The 20,763-nt window shown below is 48.1% G+C and overlaps 1 protein-coding gene across 1 annotated transcript in view; it reads left to right on the top strand.

Moving 5' to 3' along the window:
* Adam12 (ADAM metallopeptidase domain 12) overlaps positions 1-20,763 on the top strand; it is a 326,149-nt gene that overhangs the window by 232,365 nt on the left and 73,021 nt on the right. Inside the window, exons 6-10 of the mRNA XM_046448791.2 lie at positions 2,043-2,226; positions 8,712-8,777; positions 9,863-9,934; positions 14,509-14,678; positions 17,156-17,240. Coding sequence (XP_046304747.1) covers positions 2,043-2,226; positions 8,712-8,777; positions 9,863-9,934; positions 14,509-14,678; positions 17,156-17,240 — 577 coding nt within the window. The remainder of the gene's footprint in view (positions 1-2,042; positions 2,227-8,711; positions 8,778-9,862; positions 9,935-14,508; positions 14,679-17,155; positions 17,241-20,763) is intronic.

Raw genomic sequence — 20,763 nt, 5'->3', positions numbered from 1 at the left:
AGTGAGATCCTGGTGTCTCTAAATGAAATACAAAAAAGGGCTGGAGATGTGGATTAATGGTTATGTGTCCCTGAGTTCAATCCCCCATACCAAAAAGAAAAAAAAAGTAGATGCTGGCCAATTTCACCCACTCCCTTCCATTTAAGTATTGGGAATTCCTGCATCCTATCAAAACTTAAGAATGGAAAAATAGCCACCCACCAAGGCACCATCAGGAAGCAGAGGATGAGTGGCGGGCTGAACAAACCAGTGAGCAAGTATGACTGACAGAGGAGCCCTTACAAGGTGCCTCCTCTGGGACGAGCCTAGTCATCTGAGACACTGATAGAGAATGCAATTCACCAGCTCTTTCTGAAGGATAAAGGTGGCCTCACACCCTTGGGTGGATGCAGTAAAAATTACATACTAGAACTAATGCCCTGAACTGCAGTGCATGGACCGTCCCCTCAGGCCTGAATCTGTTAACGTGATGTGAAAAATCCTGTGGTTGATACAGAATACGTGTGAATTATGCCATTGAGTCTGTGGAGGTTCGTGTCTCAAAAAAGGTTGAGTCACAGTGTTGGAGTGTCCCTTCACACTCAGGTGTGCTGGGAATGTCCCTTTACACTAAGGTGAACTTGCATGGAAGTACTGTGTGTTTCTGAAGCCAAGATTGTGATCCCCTTGCTAAGTAGTGGAAGAAACTGCAAGTGTGGACTTCACAGAGCTGCCAGTTTAACTGTGACCAAACTGCCACCTCTCCCGGGAAAACCTTTCCTTTGGCATCAAGGGGAACCTTTTAAATTAAAGTACTCAGCTGTCCCACATTGGAAAAGAGAGAAATGAAAGCAGCAGTCCAACCAGCATCCCCTACAGCTTGAAGGAAGCGGATATCCTTAGCAAGTGTTGATCAGGTCCAGGGACAGACTCTGCGCCCCAGAGGTCAGACAAGTGTCATGGACCACGGCTAAACACCACCTCTGCCCCTGCAAATCAGAATGTTCAGCAAAGTTGTCCATTTTTAAAAACGATCTATACTTTCATTCCCAAACCTAGATGTTGGCCCCCAAAACAGCTCTTTTCTTAGTTACTGTTATTCCCAGAAGTAAGTTTGCCTTGTGAGTGTTGAACTTTGTGTTGGGGAGTCACAGATGGCCAGCATTGCTATGGGCAGATGTGTTGACATTCCAAACACACTCCAAAACTGCCAGTGTTTGGAATAACCCACGCACAGCACCCTCCCCGCGGGTCTGACCTTATCAAGCACTCACTGGCCCCTCCGCTGGCTCGAACTTCTCCCACGATGGCACAGCCACCTGATGGGGAGCTACTATTTGCGCCATTCTTCCAGGTGAAAAAATCAAGCTCAGTGAGACCAAAGAGCCTGGGTAGGTCTCACAGCTGGAAAGCGGCCGAGCTGGAGCCAAGCCTAGAGCTGCTGGACCCCAGAGGCCACCTTCTCAGATGTGGGGCTGGGGCATCTCTGCACGGTGTCCCTGGGTTCTATAAAGAGCTGACCGCAGGATCGATAGGCCAGTCCTGGCCTCCAAGGAGCAGTTAGAACACTTTGGAAACATATTGGTTTCTTTATTTGCACATCTCTCACAAATTATATAAATAAAAATATATAAATTTGTACTCGTCTGAATCTCTTCAATATTTAGGAAATATGGCTGCTCAGGATAAACGATTTATGCTTGTCCTTTAAAAGAAGAAAGGAAAGATTTCCCCTCTGACTCGTGTCTGCTAATTTGGACATTTCTCTGGACACTTCTTCCTTGCAATGTATCTTTGAAATACACACACACACACACAAAGGCAAAATAGAATCTGTTCTTTGCCATAAAATATTTCAAGTGAAAAAATCCTCAGACTTGTTTTTCAGAAGGTTTGCAAAATGAATGAGTGTGAACACATGACCAGAAATGTCCTTCTGAGTCAAGCCTCGGCTGTGAACACGCGGGTGTTTCTCCCTCTTCTCTCTCCCCATGGAGAGCTGTGCGATGGCCATGAACGAGGAGCTGACCTTAACAACTTTTTTCTTACTTCTTTTTCAACAGGGGACTTATTATGTTTGAAAATAAAACATACATCTTGGAACCAATGGCAAATGCCACCAATAGGTATAAACTCTTCCCAGCCAAGGACCTGAGGAGAAGCTGGGGCTGGTGTGGCTCCCAGCACAACACCTCTGGCCACCCTGCAGACGTGGTCCACCCCGCCACCCAGACGCCGTGGAGGAGGGTACGTGGGAAACCTAGTCTCATGTTTCTAGGAAGCAGAGCTCAAGTGAGGGGTGTCGGGAGCTCTGGGGACATTTTGCCTCAGGATGCTGAGGACAAGGAGTGGACATCCCCATTTGTCAGGAAGGGGAGGTTGCGGCATTGCAGAGCACCATCAGGGCCCAAAGTCTCCATTGCTGTGTGGCAAATGTCAGTCTCAGACATGCTAAAATATACTGGTAACATGGTGTCCTCGGGGTCAGGATGACAACACTGCCATTTGGCATGTCTCAAGGTTGGGCCACCAAAGGGCAAACAAGACCAAAATGGCCCCGGCACTCTGTGGCTGCTGTCCTCTTGCTGTGAGAGAAGGGCGGCACGAGGTTTCTTCTTTCAGTCTGCTTTCCAGTTAGGTCCCCATAAGAGGGCACAGAAAATGCTCAGTGCTTGCTGACCTGCCCGGCAGAGCTATCCGGAGTCCTGTCTATGCTGCTTGCTAAGCCATCTTGCTGGCCCACAGACCATGCCCCAGCACCTGTCCCCACCCTCCTGGGACTGTGCGGCAGTCCAGATATTCTGGGCACCTTCCCTGGCTCTGCTCTTAGAAGGTCCTCCTCCTGCCACAGCACTGGGAAGAGGGGCTGCTAACTGAGTCCCCTCCCTGACCCTTCCCGTGTGATGTGGTAAAACCTCTGCCCCAGACCGCGGCCACCCTGCCGTCCATGGGATGGGGGCTACTCAAGCCACAGCAGCACTCGGGTAGAACTGAAGGGGTCCCTCCCTCATTAGGTCGGAGGCTCTGAATTTAAGTGAGCACAACCAGAGAGGACATCATCCACACTTTCCTGGTCTTTTTGTGTGTAGATTTCCTATTCCTCAATGGACAAGAAATCAAAAAACATCAAAGATGAGATGTCATGCTCACATTTGACTATCCGGGGTGCTCTCCTTGTCCCTCTCGACACGTTCTATCTTCTCTAACTTGAATTGAAGTCTGCCTCTGCTTAACAGTCCATATTTCAGGAGTATTTATTCTTGGTTCATTCTAAATCGATCCCTTTTCTAAATTCCAACAGTAAGGGACACCCTACATGATTTCCTCAGTCCTAACTTCCCTTCATACCTGTGGAGTGTCTGGGCCCTCACCTGCTCTTAACTGCACCAGTCCAGGACACTTACACAGGTTTTCTGCCCATTTGACCCTGACCTTTTCTATTCTCCGCCTCCCAGGTCTTCCATTGTGGGTGCTTGAAAGCTCCCTCTTGAAACCTCTGTCACCAGCACAGGAGGGGAGAGCTGTCCCTCAGGCACGGTGGCTCACTGGCTGGGTGGTGGGGGAGGCTGTGTCTGAAAACCAGAAAGCAGGTCTGGAAACAGCAGCAGCCCCTAAGGAAGGTGCACCCGGTGCCCCTGCCCTGCCCCTCTTGAGGGTCAGATCTAAGAGCTGGAATCACCGGGATGGGCCTCTGCGGTCTCAGCTTGTTAGTTTCACCCCTGGGGCGGGCTTGCCTTTGGTTGCAGACCTTGGATGAGATGTGATTAAGCCACAGCTTGACAAATCAGGAACAAGAGGGACATCTGCATATTGTTTCCCAGGCTCCCGGCTTTGAGGACCTGGTTGAATGACTGTTATCCACATTATGTGATTTATTACTCAATAGTTTAAATGACCCTTGAATATGTGGGCCATTTCATTTAGAACAAACCTGATCTGTACTTTCCCACTGTATTTCAATTCTTAAAGCACAGTTCTCCAGGACTATGATTGGCACTGTAATTTCCAGTCACTTTGACTGATAGCGAAATGGGAAGAAGTTGATAACAATGCTGTTTTGTTAATAATGCATATTGGAGTGTAAATGAACCTTTAAATTGAAAAGGGAGCGCCATCGATGCTGTTCAGCTTGGTTCTCCTTATTGTTCTAGAAATAGTTGTAATTGTTTTTATGCAAGAGAAGTGTCCTTGACCTCAACTGTGTTTATATAATGAAAATGGTAAAAAAAAAAAAATCATTTTCAAATAAGTGGAATACTTGGAAATTAGAATCACTCAGAGTTAGTTTTGGGTAACACCTGATAAATATGACAGGCACATTTTACAGTTAGATGCCACTCACCAATATGTTAGATGCCTAACTTATCGCTGCCTTTATTTTACACCAAATAAAAAAAAAAGTCAGTATAACTGCCACTAACCGGTCTCCGTTAGGCAGCACAGTGTTGTGGGTTGCAGGTTTCCTGCCTCGCTCAGTGCTGTCACAGTTACGGATGTGAATGTTCTGGAGATGTTGGTAATTTTGTTCCCCAAGCATCAGAAATCAATCCACACTCGGAGTCACACCAGCCACGATATAGACGTGAGCTATTGTTCGTCATTTTTACAAGGCTCTACATTAGATTCCAATGAGAGCCCACGCTGCTTCTGGAGGGACACAGAGACAGGAGTGGCACTATCCGCTCTCCTCCTGCCTAGAGCGCCCTGATGGCTCTGTCCCCCTGCCCTGCCCTCCCTCTCCATGGCTCTGCACTCAAGAATGGAAACTAATTTCAACACACCCCTCATGAAGCCCTGAAGGAGGCAAAGGCTGAGCCTGCTACTGGAGAAAATCCCATAATACATCCAAAGGGAAATTATTTTTGAAACCTTCCTTTCTTTGGGAATTGTCTCTACCATTACTCCCCGGCATTAGTTGGATAGTTATGAGTCAAATGTAGAAGTTGCTGCCTTCTCTGGGACAAAGCCTTCGCTTGGGCCACTGAGCACTTAGGAGAGCAGGGCTGGGAGAGGCTGCGGTGCGTCCTCAGGTGGACTGGGCACCACTTATGCGTTTCCAGCCGCCCACCAGGAGTCCCTGGGAGCCCCGGGGCTGTGACGGTGTTAGCTGTAATGGAAACACCTACCAGCGCAGCTCCTGACTGTTGGCTGGGCCTCAGGAACCAACCAGGGCTGTTTGAAAGTTCCCTTTCCCTCCTGACCACCTGCTCCACACCCCGAGAGAGTCTGTGCAGGTAGCCTGCTGCCCTGGCTGCTCTTCACGTGGGAGGGGGCGGCGGAGGCTCCACACATCCAGGTGTGGGTCCCTATGAGTCTCAAATTCACTCAAACTCTGAATGAATAACACATCTCCCTCGTGCCTCTGGGGTTTGGGGCTCAATTTCACAACTCGCTTTTGTCCCTGTCAGCATTTAGTTGGTCAGGTCCAGCTGCTCCTGGTGACCTGTCTCATTGCTGGCGAGTCCTGCCAGCTCGCACACTAGCCAGGCCTCGGGCTGCATCCTGCACGGATGTGGTTGGTGTGCACGGTCCCCACTCAAGTCATTGTCAAGGAGTAGAGGTGACCTTTCAGAGCAGAGCCCAGGGCTTCACTGTGAATATGCACAAAGCCATCCTGGAGCCAGGCCTGGGGCTGAGCTGCTGCTGATGGTCCCTGGCTCAGGAAGCTAAGCCAAGCTTCCGGTTCAGCTAACTTGCCCATCTTGCCAGAGATGGAACCCCTGGGCCTGGGCCATTGCCGCGGTATTCTGTTGCCCGGTCACAGCACACTGGCCTGAATGTGTTTGGCCCCCTCTCACCTCCCCAGTGCCCACCTGAGTGGCTGCACAGCCCTCCATGCACTCACAGATGATCCTCCCAGCAGCCAGAGAGACAGTTAAGTACTCCGCTGCTTTTCAATGATTAGATCCTCATCAGCTTCCTCACACGGCCGTGCCCTGGGCTGTCTTCAGCCCTCACCTCGCCTACCCTGCCTGTGGCTAGAGGTCTCCAGGCTCTTCCCCACCTCTGTACTCCTGCTGCTGCTGTTCCACCTACCTGGCACACTGTTCCCACAATGCCTGCCCCACGTGCCCTCTCCCCATCCTCCAGGCCCCAGCCAACTCAGGCCTTGCTCCTCACCATCCTTATGGCTGACCCCTATTTATTTCCTCTGTTGCCCTCTTCACAGAGTACGTTTTATTTGTGTTAATTCTCCACTATTACCCCTCCTCCCAACCCCACTGGAATTTGAGCTTCCTGTGGGCAGTAACCTTGGCCTTGCCCTTCCCTGTATCCCTAGCACCCAGCACAGCACCTGCACACAGCTAGCTCCCCATAGGCATTGTGGGATGATGCACCCTCTGCAATGCTCTGACCCACGTGAACCACAGATCGCCAGGCAACTACCGAATCCCTGATCTCAGCTTGCTTTTCTAGCTAGAATTGGTTCGAGCTCTCAGGGCCAGAGTTGGTTGCAGCCTGTTTGGGGGATAGTCTGTCTCTGGGAACTTGGCTGAGATGACCTTGAAAGGCCCAGGAACTGGTTTTCCCCTGATCAAGACTCAAAGAACCCCTCTGTCTCCATCTTGGCGCAGAGACGGTTGGGCCATCCCCAGACACTTAGGTTACTCTTTGGGGATAGGCTTTTGTTCGCCGCCCCCCCGAAAGGAAATTGAGACAGCAACCAGTTCCTGGGGCTGCTCTGCATATCACCAATTCAAACTGTGATTTTCTTTCACTGGACATCCTTGATAGGTGGAAACTGGGGAGGTAATCTAAGCCTCTCTATCCGTGAGAGCAACCCTCCATGGCTGGCCATTCCCTTGTGGCTTTATATTATGATGTGGTTAAGCTTCTCTCTGAGCTTGCAATTCTGTGAATTCATGAGAAAATCTGGACTTCTCTGAAAACTGCAGAGACAGGAAAATTGTGTTCATGTGTTTGTTTTCATTATCGGGAATTGTGTATTTTCTAAATGATGATCCGAGGCCAGTTGGAAATACACCCTGGTCGTTGATTTCACCCCGCCAGTCTGAAAAGCCAGAGCCCTTTCAACAAGTTTTTCAGTGAGAGATTAATTTTTCATTTTCAGACTTGTATTTTCTTCTGCATAATTAGCTAAATTTGTTCATGGTCAATCAGGAAATTTGGGGGCAAAAGAGAGATTTCTGCTTCTGGGACCCTTTGGCTAGGAAAAGGGGCAAGACCTTTGCACCTCAGAAAGGGTCTCATTTTGAGCACACATGGGCACCGTGGGGCTGTGTTTTGTTTGGGGGTTTTTCCCTTTATAAGTGCACATGATCACCACAAAGCCTGCCTGGGCACAGAGTTACAAAGCTGGCGTTTTCCTTGCAAGATTGTGAAAGCATAGGAAATGGTACCTTCCCAGAGCCTGGTTCTCATTCCTCCCCGAGGCGTCCAGATTTCTTTCTTTCGGGACACCTAACTTCATGAATCAGCACAGCTGGGTGGCAAGCAGGAACACGGCTTAAATACAAACATTTTTCTTGTAAAAATCTGTTTGGAAGATCCCAGACGGATGGGGATTCGTTTTATAAAACATGTTTCCCTCAGGATTATGTGACTGGAAATCTGAGTCAAAGCATTCCTGAGTCCCTTTGCTTTGTCTGAAGGAGTGGTTAGGACAGGCAAGCCTTCTGCCAAGCGGGGTGCACGCACTTAACTCACAAACCAGCAATTTCATTCAGGAGGACCAGAGAGCGTTCAGCTCCCACTTCCTGCAGCAGCATGTTATTGCAGAAACAGAGGCCTTTGGGGTTGTTTTTCATGTTTACTTTCTGAGACCACCCTCCATGAATTGCTTTATTTCTCCTTTAAAAAAAAAAAAAACATGCCTTTGGGATTAGCCCAGTGATTCACAGAAGATTGTGAATGCTTTTTGAGGAAGCTTGGTTCAGAGGTAACCTTGTTTGTTTGGGATGGAGTTCAGGCTGCTCCGCCCGCCTCATCTCCATCCCCGTGCCTTGATGCAGACCTTGATTCAGGTTCTTCTCAACTGTTCTGCTCTAACCAAGCCCCGGTTCTCCAAGGGCACAGTGCAGTCCTTTTTAGTTAGTTTGTTTGTTCTGGTTCCTGTTCTCCTTGTGCTGTGCCTCCTGGCCCCTCCTCCTCGCCTGTCTGATCAGCCTGGCTGTTCCCTGCAGACGGTCCCCATCTTCCATTTCTTCTAAGTAGGTTTTAAATGATCAGCCACCAGGCATGGCTCCTGGGGTGGACCTCTTAGCATCCCAGAGGATTTTGCAGTTGCTCTTTGAAAAGTATTCCCCTCCAGCTTTCCCAGATCACAGAACAGGTACATTTGGATCATACAGGTGAAAGGAACACCCATGACGCACTGAGCCCCCACCTCTTCCTCTAGGACCTCCACATGTGTGAAGTGGTGGCCTCTGGCCAGCTGCCTCTGTAGGGAGAGACTTCCTGTTTTTACTGTCATTATTTGGCTAGTAGTGACCTTGACCTCTGCCAATCCTATAATCAAGGATTCCCCAGGAAGGTGTAACTCCTTTTTGGGATTTCCCAAGTGGAAATAGAAAATACTCACTCAGGTTGAGAAGGTTTTACAAAAATGGCTAGGGATGGGGTCAACCTGTACTGGACTGGAAGATGGGGGCCCGGTAGGTTTGGTCGGGGTCCACTCTCGGCTTTAAGTGGTTAGATGGGAGACATTGGCAGTGTTCTGGAAGCCTCAGGGAGGAGGTACAGGAAATTAAATTCATGTTTACTTTTGGCAGCATAAAAGAGAGACCCTCAGGATGACCAAGTATGTAGAGCTGGTTATCGTAGCAGACAACAGAGAGGTAAGACCTTCTAGAAACTTCTCAGTAGAGTTGGTAAAGATAGAAAAAAAGAAAAATGGAAATGTTTAGCAAGGTATTACTTGCTGAAGGAATTAGGCTTTAAGTTCATTGCCAGTGCATACTTAAAAGCATCAGAAACAACTCATATACAAAGTGATTTTCTAATTATATAAAGTATAGAATACTAAAATGTATCTGTTATCAAATACCAGCAAAGCCTGCAAGGAAAAAAAAAGTCTCTCTGTAGCTAAGCTCTCCAAACAAGAATTAATTGGGTAAATGATGATGAATGGCTTTTGATTATGTTCTAAAACATTTTTGAGAAAAGTTAAGCTTTTAAAATGTCTGCTATGTCCTAAACCAGACTGAATGGATGAATGAAGGTTATAGAGACAGCAGAAAAGTCCTAACCTCTGAGCTGTGGCTTGGTACTATGTTGGATTTTTCTTTCAGTTAATTTTGAGTTAGGTTTTTCTTAGATTATCTTCTCTGTGCTTATTTATTGTGTCACTGACATATGATGAATCAGGTGACATTTTCCCATAGACTCATGCCACACACGGAAATGAAATGGACTTGACAATTTCTCAGAACTGTTTCTGTCCTGGAAGTGCAGATGGGAGAAGAGCGTGGGGAGTTTATTAACTTTTTATCCATCACCTTCTGCACTGGGACATGGTGCCATGACCTGCTATTGCTTTCACTGTTTAATTTTTAAAAACAAATATAAAGGAAGTTTCTGGGCAAGTTAAAATCAAGTTGATGATATGAAAAATGGCTCTGGACTGCTTTCTTGTTGTCCATTTTCCCTTTGCCAAAACATGTCACTGCCTCCATCATTTATGAGCCTGGAAAAATTGCAGAAGTTACTGTCTTCGGAGCACTTGGCGTGGGTGCGTTTCAGGGAGTTTCAGGAGTCCCCAGCTGAGGGAAGCATTCAGCAGGGTGGGAGCTCATTTCACCATAGGCCAAGCAGGCGGCAGGGGGGTCATAAAAGCCGAGATTTTTGCATTTCCAGGAGCTGGGAAGATGACTTTTGATTGATATTCTTGCTGTTGTTAATGCTGACATTTAAAATCGTTAAGTTTCAGAGGCAAGGAAAAGATCTGGAAAAAGTTAAGCAGCGATTAATTGAGATCGCTAATCACGTTGACAAGGTGAGTTCATCCTCAGGTAATTAAATCCTTCAAATCATGTAAATGTTTGGAAATGAGGTCAAGAGAATTAAGTGCATTGTCTGCAGCTTCAAGGAGACTGGCTCTACCCCTGGGTCCCCAAGCTGGTCCCATTCTCTGAGCAGGTGATTCCCAGGTGCTGGCAGCTTCAGGGGTTGCCCAGGGAAGGATTAGGAACGAGGGTCCCGGGGACTCAGGAGGCAGAGATCTGGGCTCAGCACTCAGGGAGCCGATGGCCAGATGGAGCTTTTTGAAAGTCAGAAAAATGCAGATGGAAATTGATATCCCCAGGTTATATTGCTCTTGTCCATCAGTCCTTCAAGGCAAGTCAAACTCCTAGGAAACTCATTCTTACTGATTTATTTTCAGTAGTAACTCTTTGATCATTAAATTCGATCTCAAAGTCAAGCCTGAGAATCCTGATAAAAGGTAAGCCCCTCTGATAGGGAGGGCGAAGGTCATATCACTAGAGGACCTTGGACCCTCCTCCCCAAACCAATTGGACAGTATCTATGTCCAAGCCCGACCCAGACCAATCGGATCTGGATCCCTGCAAGACAATGAAGAGTTACAGCTGGGTCACACGCATCCAGCAGGGGTTAGAATCCCTGGGCAGTTTTGTTTGCTTGTCTAGTGTCCACTCTTCAAGATACCGATTCTCAAGTCTCAGTCCAGGGACTCTGATCTGATTGACCTGGGCAGGGCACAGGTAGCTGCCGTCCAGGGCCCTCCAGGGATTCCAATGTGGGGCAAGACCAAGGTGGATGACTACCAGGCAGGAGAGCACGATCCCTGATCCACCAGCCCAGGCTGCCACACCCAGGACAGGGTGACTGACCACTGCCCAAAAGGCCTCAGGCTGTAGCACAAAAGGGAGTGACCATGAGTTCTTCTTAGGCCTTGGAAGTAAAAGGAAACAACCATTTGACTCTATTAAAATCAAACTCAAAATTGCTGAAACCCCATTTTTGAAAGTGGTATGATTGGGTCCTCTGTGTCTTTACATATTATTCTAGGATAGATCTTGCTTTAGTTTGCAAAACAAAAATGAGCAATTGGGGGTTTGCTAATAACTTGCACTGCTAGTTAAAGAACAACATGCCTCAGTGAAGTCCTGGCGGGCTCTGGCGAGTGTGCCCATCGGGCTCTTGTGCTTCTGGCAGAGTCTGTTGGCCATGCACACAGCCCCAGTGTCCCTGCCCACCCCCACAGACCCCAGAGACCCTGGGGGGATACCCAGGCTCCTTAGGCTCTGTACATCCAAATCTGCTGACGGATGACCCCGAGGTCTATTGAGCAGTCCAAATTTCAGTTTCCCAACTCGACACGAGGGACAGTCTTGGCCCCCAAAATATTGACCTTCCCAGAGGCCACTTCCTCATTTTCTGACACTCTGACTCCACTGGCCATTCTAAATTAATAACGGCCCGGCTGCATTGGCTGGGAGGGAGAGAAGGACATACCAGGCTGGAAGAGAGGGAAGGAACTGGGTGACAAGGATGACATTCAGGAAATCCCCCTGTGAGGGGCAGACGCCTGTCTGATACTCCTAGGCCAAACGGCAAGGCACCCCACCATTCTGGGGAAGCACGCAGTGTGGGAAGCAGCAGCGTGTGCACTACCAACAGGGGACCTCCACACCTTCGCCCCTGAGGCCTTCACTCCAGCAGCTGCTCCTGTGCCCAAGAAGTTAGCACCAGCTGTGCACCTCTAAGGCCAGCCTCAGCCACCTTCTGAAAGACCCAGCCTCTGCTCTAACTCCTGAGGGCCTTTTCTCTCCTGTGACTGGCTTCTTGACCCTCCTCCCCAAGCCAATTGCCTGAGGACACAAAAGCACTCCTTGAACCCCAGGGAATGCCACACTCTCGGTTGGGATCTGCTCCTTCCAGAGAGCTTTCCTTGGCCCCTCCAGCACAGCATGTCCTGGACTTCCTGTGGGGTGGGGGTCACTTGGAAGGCCAAGATCAGAGTTAACTGGAACAATGGTGATGTCCCATGGCTTAAGCCTCCTGGTGACCTCTCAGCAGTAGCAAGGGCAAGGGCAGGGGTAAGGGTAAGGGCATCCTGCTCTTTGCTCTCTCTCTGCTGGCCAAGCCTGGCCACAGCAAGAGCTGAGCAAATATTGTGGCTGTTGTGTAAACAGGAGAATGCCCAGCCCATCCCTAACTGTCCACCTAGCTCTGGGATCTCTAGGCCAGCCAGGCAGCTGTCATGCTCCTGGGCCTGGGCCCACAGGGGCCTCAGTATCTGCACGAGGGTGGCAGTGTTACTCGTGGGTCAACATGGTTCAAAGGGGTCAGTCAGCCTCCTGTGTCCCGGCCCAGCCATGCAGTCACAAACCTGTCCTCTTCCAGCCTCAGTGTCTTGTATGATAAATGGGGACAATAACAATTCATAACTCAGAATCCTTCTGAGAACTGAGCTACGGTTCAGAGAGCACCTCAGCGTCTAGCCTGGAGGGTGGCGACCTCCCGGCACAGGAGCTGTGGCTGTCGTTACCAGCAAGAACCCAAAGGAACCCACGGCAACAAACATCCCCAGCAGCAGTAAAGGATGTGACTGCAGCTCGATGTGACCCAGTAAGCGGGCAGTTCATCAGTGGCCCTCACCTGCGAGAGGGGTTTTGTGTTGTAATCTGCTACATCCAACATCTGTTCTGGGACGCAGCTTGGGAGGGTTTATCAGTGGAAGTGTGAACCCCTTCATTATTCTGAGAATCTCCCTAATTAGTAAGCAGCAAAGTAGCACTGAAGGAGGATGACAGATCAGTCCTTTGCAGACCTTGGCTCCCGATTCCCTACAACAGGCCTGGGAGACCAATGGAGTTCCCTCCTCAGAGGGCAATGCTGAAGCCCACCCAGGTGTCTGGCCCTGAGGACATCTCTTAGCAAGCTACTGTGAACATCAGCATTGAATCTCCTGCATTTCCTCCTTCTGGTCACTGTTCCCCTGTGTAAGACGCAGCTAAAATGTAACCAGGCCAAGGCCAGAAGAACACGTGTGTGCAGAGTAGAGAGGACAGGGGCTTGGATTGCCTGAGAAGCCTGGGCTGGGAGCTTGCCAGGAGACAGCAGGTCAAGCAATTCCTGATGAGAAACACCCTCTTGGGCAGTATTTTGGTTGTGTAATTGTCCCATTAGCTTATTAATGTGATGCTGTCATTGTTATCTGTTTGAAACCAAGCTGGACCTCTGCAGTCAGAGGCCCTGTGACGCCACTGTGCTCCAGGTCTGTTCTTCAGCTTGAGCCAACGCTCACCACGTGACTGTGGGGACCAGCAAGGGAAAAGATGCGCTGCCTGACGAGGGTTAGGCTCTGGGGTCAGAGGCTCGACCTTGGGGAGTTTCTTGAACTTGAGCTCACCATGTTGGAATGGTGCTTAACTCTCAAATTTGGAGCTTCTTAGGATTTTTGTTACTTTTTGGCCAGGTGCTTGTAGCAACTGAGGATAGGTCCTGCTCACATCTGGAGCTTGGCCATGGCTGCTATCACAGCTACATTTTTCTCCTTGATTATTAGTGTTCTCAGAAGGTGGGGGGGGGGGACTTTGTCATTGCAGGCTGCCTCATACATTATAGACACAGAAAGATTTTACAGGCCACCACTGACCCCGTGTCCTCTCCCTATCAACTGTGACCACAGAGCCTTGTCCCTGTTTGTGTGAAGCACAGTGGGGGCAGTGGGGCAATGAACAGTTCCTGTCTCTGCCCTGACACCCACCTGCCCATCTAGGACCCTGAGAGACAAAACCATCCTTGGGTCCTGGGAACAGTGGCTTTCCCTCCTGGCCCAGGGCAGTCTCCTGTGGAATGCAGGAGTGGCTGAAGCCACAGCCCCTAAAGGCTAGGACAGCGGGGAGAGCCAAGCGTGGGATGCCTGAAGCTCTACCTCACAAGCCCCTGCACAGGAGAATTCTAGCACATGGTCCTGTGATACAAGGGCCAAACAACTGCCGGCAGGGGTGGAGTGGGGACGGCCACTGAAGTCCTGCAGAAAGACTGTTTATGTCTGTGTTATTCTGAAAGATACTGACTTGTTTATTTAATTAAAACCTCCTAGGTTGATTATAGGTGGCAGAATATAATAGTGCCAGCCAAGACTGAGACTCTGCTGAAAAATTAATACAAATTCATTTTCAGTACCTCGCAGGAGAACATTCTGCTCAAATGAATGTTATTGTCCTTGGCAGAAATTTCTAAAAGATCCTAATTCACTTGTTGTTTTCCTTGCAGTGGATATTAACTGGCAGTCTTTAGCTATAGTATACATCGAGTTGCACATTTAAATCACCAGTGAATCATTTGAAATGTGTGTTTCTAGACCAGCAAAAAAGCTGGTGACTTCAGCGTCTGATTAGTCTAAATTTGAGAATCCACGTAGCACACCACTTTGCATCGGGCACAGCTAATATTTCTTAAATTCTAAAACACAGGGACAAAGGCTCCCAGAGGTGTGTCTCTCACCCATGTCAATGAATATCAAGCAATGCAAATCTGTTTTGCTCTTCATCTTAAGTTCTCTTAAATGTGATCCTCCAAGGTGCCTGTTTCTCTCAGTTTTATAGACCACTGAACATTCGCATAGTGTTGGTGGGCGTGGAAGTATGGAATGACATCGACAAGTGCACCATCAGTCAGGACCCGTTTACCAGCCTCCATGAATTTTTGGACTGGAGGAAAATGAAGCTTCTACCTCGAAAATCCCATGACAATGCGCAGCTCATCAGGTGGGTAGCCCTGGCTTAGGGAAGCACTGCCCTCGGCGCACTCCCCTTGGCTGTACCTGCATCCCGACCCTCTGTGCAGAGCACACCGGCTCCTGCATGGGGTTCTCAGCCACACCAGTGGGGCAGGTGTCATCTCTACCTGGAGTCACAGGTCAGGTGTTAGGAAAGCCCCTTGGGACACCAGGGAAATCTGTCCCTCTACAGAAGTCTGGTCTCAGTCCCTTCTTCCACAACTGGAGTATGTTCCTCTCTGCCAGTTTTTCTGATCTTGATATAAAATCCACCTGCGTAGATTCCCTTTTCCAAAGTCTCACTTGTTTTCTTTATTGATGAAAAACATGTTTATACACGACCTAAGGGCAGGACTTTGGGGTGATTATTGTCAGGTTTTGGAGGGAAAGCCTCCGCTCCATTCCTCCTGTGAGCTGTTGCTCTCAGACTTCCCAGGTCAGAGCATGTTGGCAGGGTCACCTGCTGCCCTTGTGTTCCTTCTTTACTCAGCATGCAGTGGGCACCTGTCAGGAGCCAGGCGGTGCTGTGGGGCTCTGATCATGGTGGTGACCCACACTAAATCTCCCTGCTCTGAGGCGTTGGAGAGAAGACAGCAAGATATAAAACTTCGGAGGGTGACAAGGGTCATGAAGTTAGCAAGATGAGGGACAGCTAGCTGTGGCCTGGCGTGATACATGGTGAGATATGACAGCACCTTCAGGCTCCCGAGCAAGGAGCACCCTCACAGTAGTCTGATCGGTACCACATGGGTGTTTCCAGAGGTGGTTCGTGTTCATCTGGGTCGTTAAGCAGTTTGTGCTGCTATACTTCTGTTCTCAGGCAGCTTACATCACCAGCACTGAGCCTGCAGGGACGGAGAAAGCGCTCCTTGGCACTGGGATCTAGTTGGCTGAAGACTTATGGGGAGTTTAGAACCAGCCCGCACCACCCCTGCTCCAGGAGGCGCCTGGTCTGCCCGAGGCTGCTGGCACTCCCCATCATTTACTTTGGCCATTCTCACAGGGGTTCCCTCCCTTGGATATTTGTGGTTGCCTCACATTTTATGCATTGATTAGCCCTGAACTACTAAAAGGACACTTTATGGGTTTTGAGTCAGAGTATTTTGTTTCGATTCCCCCGTGCCCCACCCACCTCCCCCAATGGAGTCCATCCAACTTGAACATCTGGAAATAAGCCTTATTATTTATATGCATGTCTGTTTATCTGTTAAGGTGGTGTACATAGGTGTGAATATAAGGGCTAAATCCCCTCCTTCTACAAATATGAGCATCGGGTTGACTCTCCACCTCTGTGGATCCCACCTCTGTGGATTCGACCAAACTTGGGCTGAAAATACCTGATGGGGGGACTCCTTCTGCACTGAACATATGCAGATTTTCTTTCCTAGTCATTATTCCCTGAACTATCTACATAGATTTTACATAGCATTGGGCATTATAGATAATCTAGAGGTGATTCAAATTCTACCAGAGGATGTGCTTAGGTTCTATGCCAATACTATGCCGTTTTACACGGGGGATGTGAATATCCATGGATTTTTGACATCCTGGGGGTGCCTTAACCAATCCCTTATTGATATGCAGGGATGACTCTAGCAGGGTGGATGGATAGATGAGGTTTACATTCACTCACCACCTCTGTCCAATAGACCACAACTAAAATAGCTGGCTTTTCCAACAACATAGGATTATCTGTTTGTGTACTTGACCAACCCAGCACAAGTCAGTGGTTCAATTCCTTTAAAGGGTTCAACACATACAACATTAAATACCTAGTTTATAAGGTTGGAATTAACAGGGTTCACATGAACAGGCCATTGGATCCATGATCAGGTTAAGAGTCCAGATAGACGGCAGCTACACGAAGGCCACAGAGTCCCCTTCTAGAAGCTTCCACCAAAGGTGCTGATTTCATGAGTGCTTATGTATGCTACACCGGCTCCCAGGGAACCATCACTTCTCTGTTGATTTCAGTTTTGCAGGCTGTATTGGCAGGACAACTTTGAAGGAGTTTGGGTCTCTGACAAAACTCTTCATGAGGAGTTCCTCAGTATTCATCCATGACAGAAAAGCTTCTGCACCGTCTCAGGTGTATCCTTTCCTTAACAGTGATTCTCGGTTGTCTAAAGGAGCAACTCCCTGCAGTCCATCAGGAAACAAGCAGGCTGCAGCTTATAAATACACAGTGATGACTGGGTGCTGTCCAAGTGGACAACAAAACTCTGTAGGAACCATGAGACCATAATGCAACCGGAAAAACATAAAGAGTAAAGGAAAAAAGATGGGAATATTTTTCCTACCTCGGTGCATCTCGATCAGCAAACAGCAGGAGAGTGTGTACCGTGCCCTCATGCAGCTGCCTCCATTATGGCCCAGTCTCCTGCAGGCATGTGGGACAAAGGTTGAAACACTAGAACATGTGTCCACTCTATGATATTAAAGAAATCCCTTCCTTTTGTTTCCTAGTGGGGTCTATTTCCAAGGCACCACCATCGGCATGGCACCCATCATGAGCATGTGCACTGCGGAGCAGTCTGGAGGCGTGGTCATGGTAAGCCGAGGGGCTGGCTTCCCTGGGTGATGGTCCCCAGGAAACCACTGCTCTCTTCAGACTTCCTTTCATGCTTTTCAGACTTAATCTGCTCTTACTCTAGCCATGTTTATGATCTTCTGAATACCATAATATTTTAGGGACTGTTTAGAAAACAGAAACTGCACACAGTAAAGATGGGCGTGTAATAAAGAAACAACCAATCATCTCAGTGGAGGCCAGCCTCCCCCTGTCAGGGAAAACATTTTCAACTGGGACTTCCCGTCAGTGCCTTCCAATCCAGAAATGCCTCTAGTGCCGGCATGAGCCAGGGCATCGGGGTTGCCCTCTTTACTCAGCTCTTTGGATCGACTGTGGTCCCTCCTAATGTTACCGTTCAAGGTTTTCTGATGGTTCTGCCTCCAAGCCCAACTGCCAGAAGTCTGAGGTTTTCAACAGCGTACCACTGCAAATGCTTTACATACCTTCTGGCCAGTGTACAATTTGTCTCTATAATAACCTTATTCTTGGAAGGCAGCGACCTAAGTTTATTGCTTTACAAGGGGAACTTTGTCACATACAGGCTGTGCATGTTTGTAGAAGGAAATAAAACAGGAAGACTATTTGGGCCTTCTTATGGATTTAGGAGGGAGGGAGCTTTGATGGCTGCCCAAGAGGGGTGCCTGCTCCAGAAGAGGTTTTCCCCCTCTGCTGTCCTGCTCTGAACTGAAGGGCGCTGGGGCGGCAACAGCCCTTGGACAGGGAGTACCCTCAGACACTTCCTCCATCTCCACTCACCAAGCACAGCCTCGCCCTCCCAAGAAACCGCAGTTCCTCCACGTTTTCCAAACAGAACATTGTGAGTGCTGGGTTGTAGAGAAGGGCGGAAGGAATTGTCTTCTGCTGACTGTTACTTTCTCCCCACGTCTCGGCCACTCTAATCTTCTCAGAGAGTGTGCTCAGCATGTCCTCCTCTCCAGGTGCAGGGCCTGGTAGCTCCTGTGCTCCTATTTGGAGGGACTGTGCCTGCTCACTGGATGGTGGCTCCAGGGAGCTACTCTCTGGTTTCCTTTGAACCTGGAAGCCCCATAGGTGATCTCCCCCGTGGAAGTCATTGGAAAGTTTGGGGGGTTTTTTGATGCGAGGTTAATTTCAAGTCAGATCACAACTGTATTTTTACAGAGCAGCCTGTAAAGTTTAAAGAGGGAATCATTTTCTGTTTCATGGTTCCATGGTTAGTTGCTACTGACTTTGTCACTTAAAATGGGCAGAGATAAGTTCCGAGAGCTGAAACCAAATTCCCCATAAGCAAAGCAGTGTCGCTGTGTAGGGCTGAAACCATCCTACAACCTCTCAGAGAGGCGAAAGGCTTTCCTTAGCTCTCATCCTGGTTCTGTTTCTGTAGAAGCATCTTATCAAGATTTCTTCTTTAAAAGCATGCTGGGAAATTTATTTTTTTAAAGATGTATAAGTATGGTATGAGAAATAGAAGCAAACTATGTGTGATGCCAAGAGAATCTAGTCAAAACCAAAGTTAATTATCAAGAAACAGGTTTTACCAATTTGAGAGCAATTCACATCGAATTAAACACATTCCTTGTTTTATACAACGTATAAGAGAAACATCAGACAGAGAGGAAATGCCCTTTAATTTCTATAAATTCATGAAACCAGCAAGCGCAACATTTTGACCAGGTCTAAAACTTCTATACTGATTTTCTCTTCTTCTTTCCCTAAATTCATGGGCATTACATGTGACTATGTCTTGCTTGAGGATTCTCAGATCTAAGAGGAATGAAATAACGTGGCCAGGAAGCAGAAATCTTCAAAAAATGTAGAATATGGTTTCTGGTATTATTTCTCCAATTTTCAATCACCAACTTCAGCAACTTAAAATAGTAACCTTACATCTAACTGGCCCAAAATAGGTTTTGATTCAGGGACTGTACCAGAAATAGAGAGGTTGTTTTTCTCCTTATTACAAATGCGAACTGTTATCAAGGTCTCTTAAGAGATATTCTGTTTATAATCATTTATGCATAAAATAATATAAAATAACTGCAAATAAAACCCAAAGTGTGATTTCTAGTGATGCAAAAGAATCCTTGATGTGAAAGAACTTTGTGCCAACACATGCTCAAGTCAATCCTTTCATTCTTAGGCTAGCTACACTCTCTTCACCAATGCGTATGAGTCCTAAGAATTGATTTCCTGAACACATATTTGTAAAGCTTCCTAAAGCAGGAAACTGTAAAATATTTTTTTAAAAAAAATAATTTATTAGGAATTCCATCTTTTCTAAGAATAACTTTCTTCCTTGACATTCCATTCTTTACTGAAGATGAGGGCTAGCACGGGGGAGAGCTACCACCGTAAATACCACTGGCCAAATCTGCAAGATCTTACGAGAACTGCTTTTATCCAGGTCCTCACAAAGCCTGCATATAAGGAAGAGTGTTTTCTCGCACATGCAGAACCACACTGCTTCCTGGATGCCTTTTGGAAAACCTCTTCTCTCTTCCCTGGGGAGCACAAATGAAGATTCCAGAAAGATGCTCTTCTTACTCTGTGGCCAGTAGGCCCTTTCAAAACCACCATTCAGGAGCACAATTTCTGTGAATCACATACACTAATTAACTAACATTTAAGAAACTTTGCTTTTTAGCGGGTTTCTAGTGTCTGCTTAGCCAAGCCCGCCAAGCACACCACCAGCTGGGTGGCCAGGCAGGGCTTGCCGAATGGGGAACCACCTTCCTCAGCCTGGCAAAGCCAAAAGTGAACCCCCAGCAGCAGCACACGGAGCATCAGGTGCCTCTGTTCATGTCCACAGGCAACCTGACCACACAAAGGGCCAGCGGGAGTGGGAGCTGATTATAATTGGGGTTCGGTCAGTCTTCAAGCAGACAACTCCATGTGGTCAGCCTTCCCTGTGAGTTAGCGTGAACTTTGCCAGTATCCTCCTGACCAAATCGACAGGCGAGGCAGGGCCGTCACAGCCGCTCAGGCCGTAGGTTGCGTGTCAGAGAGCACCTTCCCGACAGGCTCCTTCCTTCAGGTGTCCTCACAATCAGGCATGAGACGTGCTTCCACTTCCCAGGAAGGAGTGGGCTTTCTCTTCCACGCGATGGAGCAACTCTGCTTCATTCAGTGGGATGTTTTGTGAGAGTTTGAGGGTGCAGAGTGGAGACCACCACAGTGATTCTTTCATATGAAGATATGAAGGGCTGGGGATGTGGCTCAGAGGTAAAAGTGCTTGCCTGGCATGCATGAGGCCCTAGGTTCGAATCCCCAAGCACAAAAAAAACCCAGAAAGATATGAAAATCCTGTGTGTACATGAGGTATTCAGTCCCCAGGAGAAGAGGCCCCAAACTGGATTAATAAAGTATGTCAATTTTTCTAGGTTCAAAGTCAATAACAGGTGTCTATGTTGGTCCTTTAGAGGGAATTTGATGACCTTATGATAGGAAATTGTCCAGCAGGGAGGGAAGACCAGACCAAGGAGGCTGAGGAGATGTGAACTATATGTCTGTGCTCTTGTGTTTT

The sequence above is a fragment of the Marmota monax genome, unplaced genomic scaffold, assembly GCF_021218885.2.
Source record: "Marmota monax isolate L192 unplaced genomic scaffold, Marmota_monax_Labrador192_F-V1.1 WCK01_AAM20220418_F8-fsc00076, whole genome shotgun sequence".
NCBI lineage: Eukaryota > Metazoa > Chordata > Mammalia > Rodentia > Sciuridae > Marmota > Marmota monax.
The sequence above is the reverse complement of the archived record's forward strand: the minus strand, read 5'-3'. Positions and strand labels throughout refer to the sequence as shown.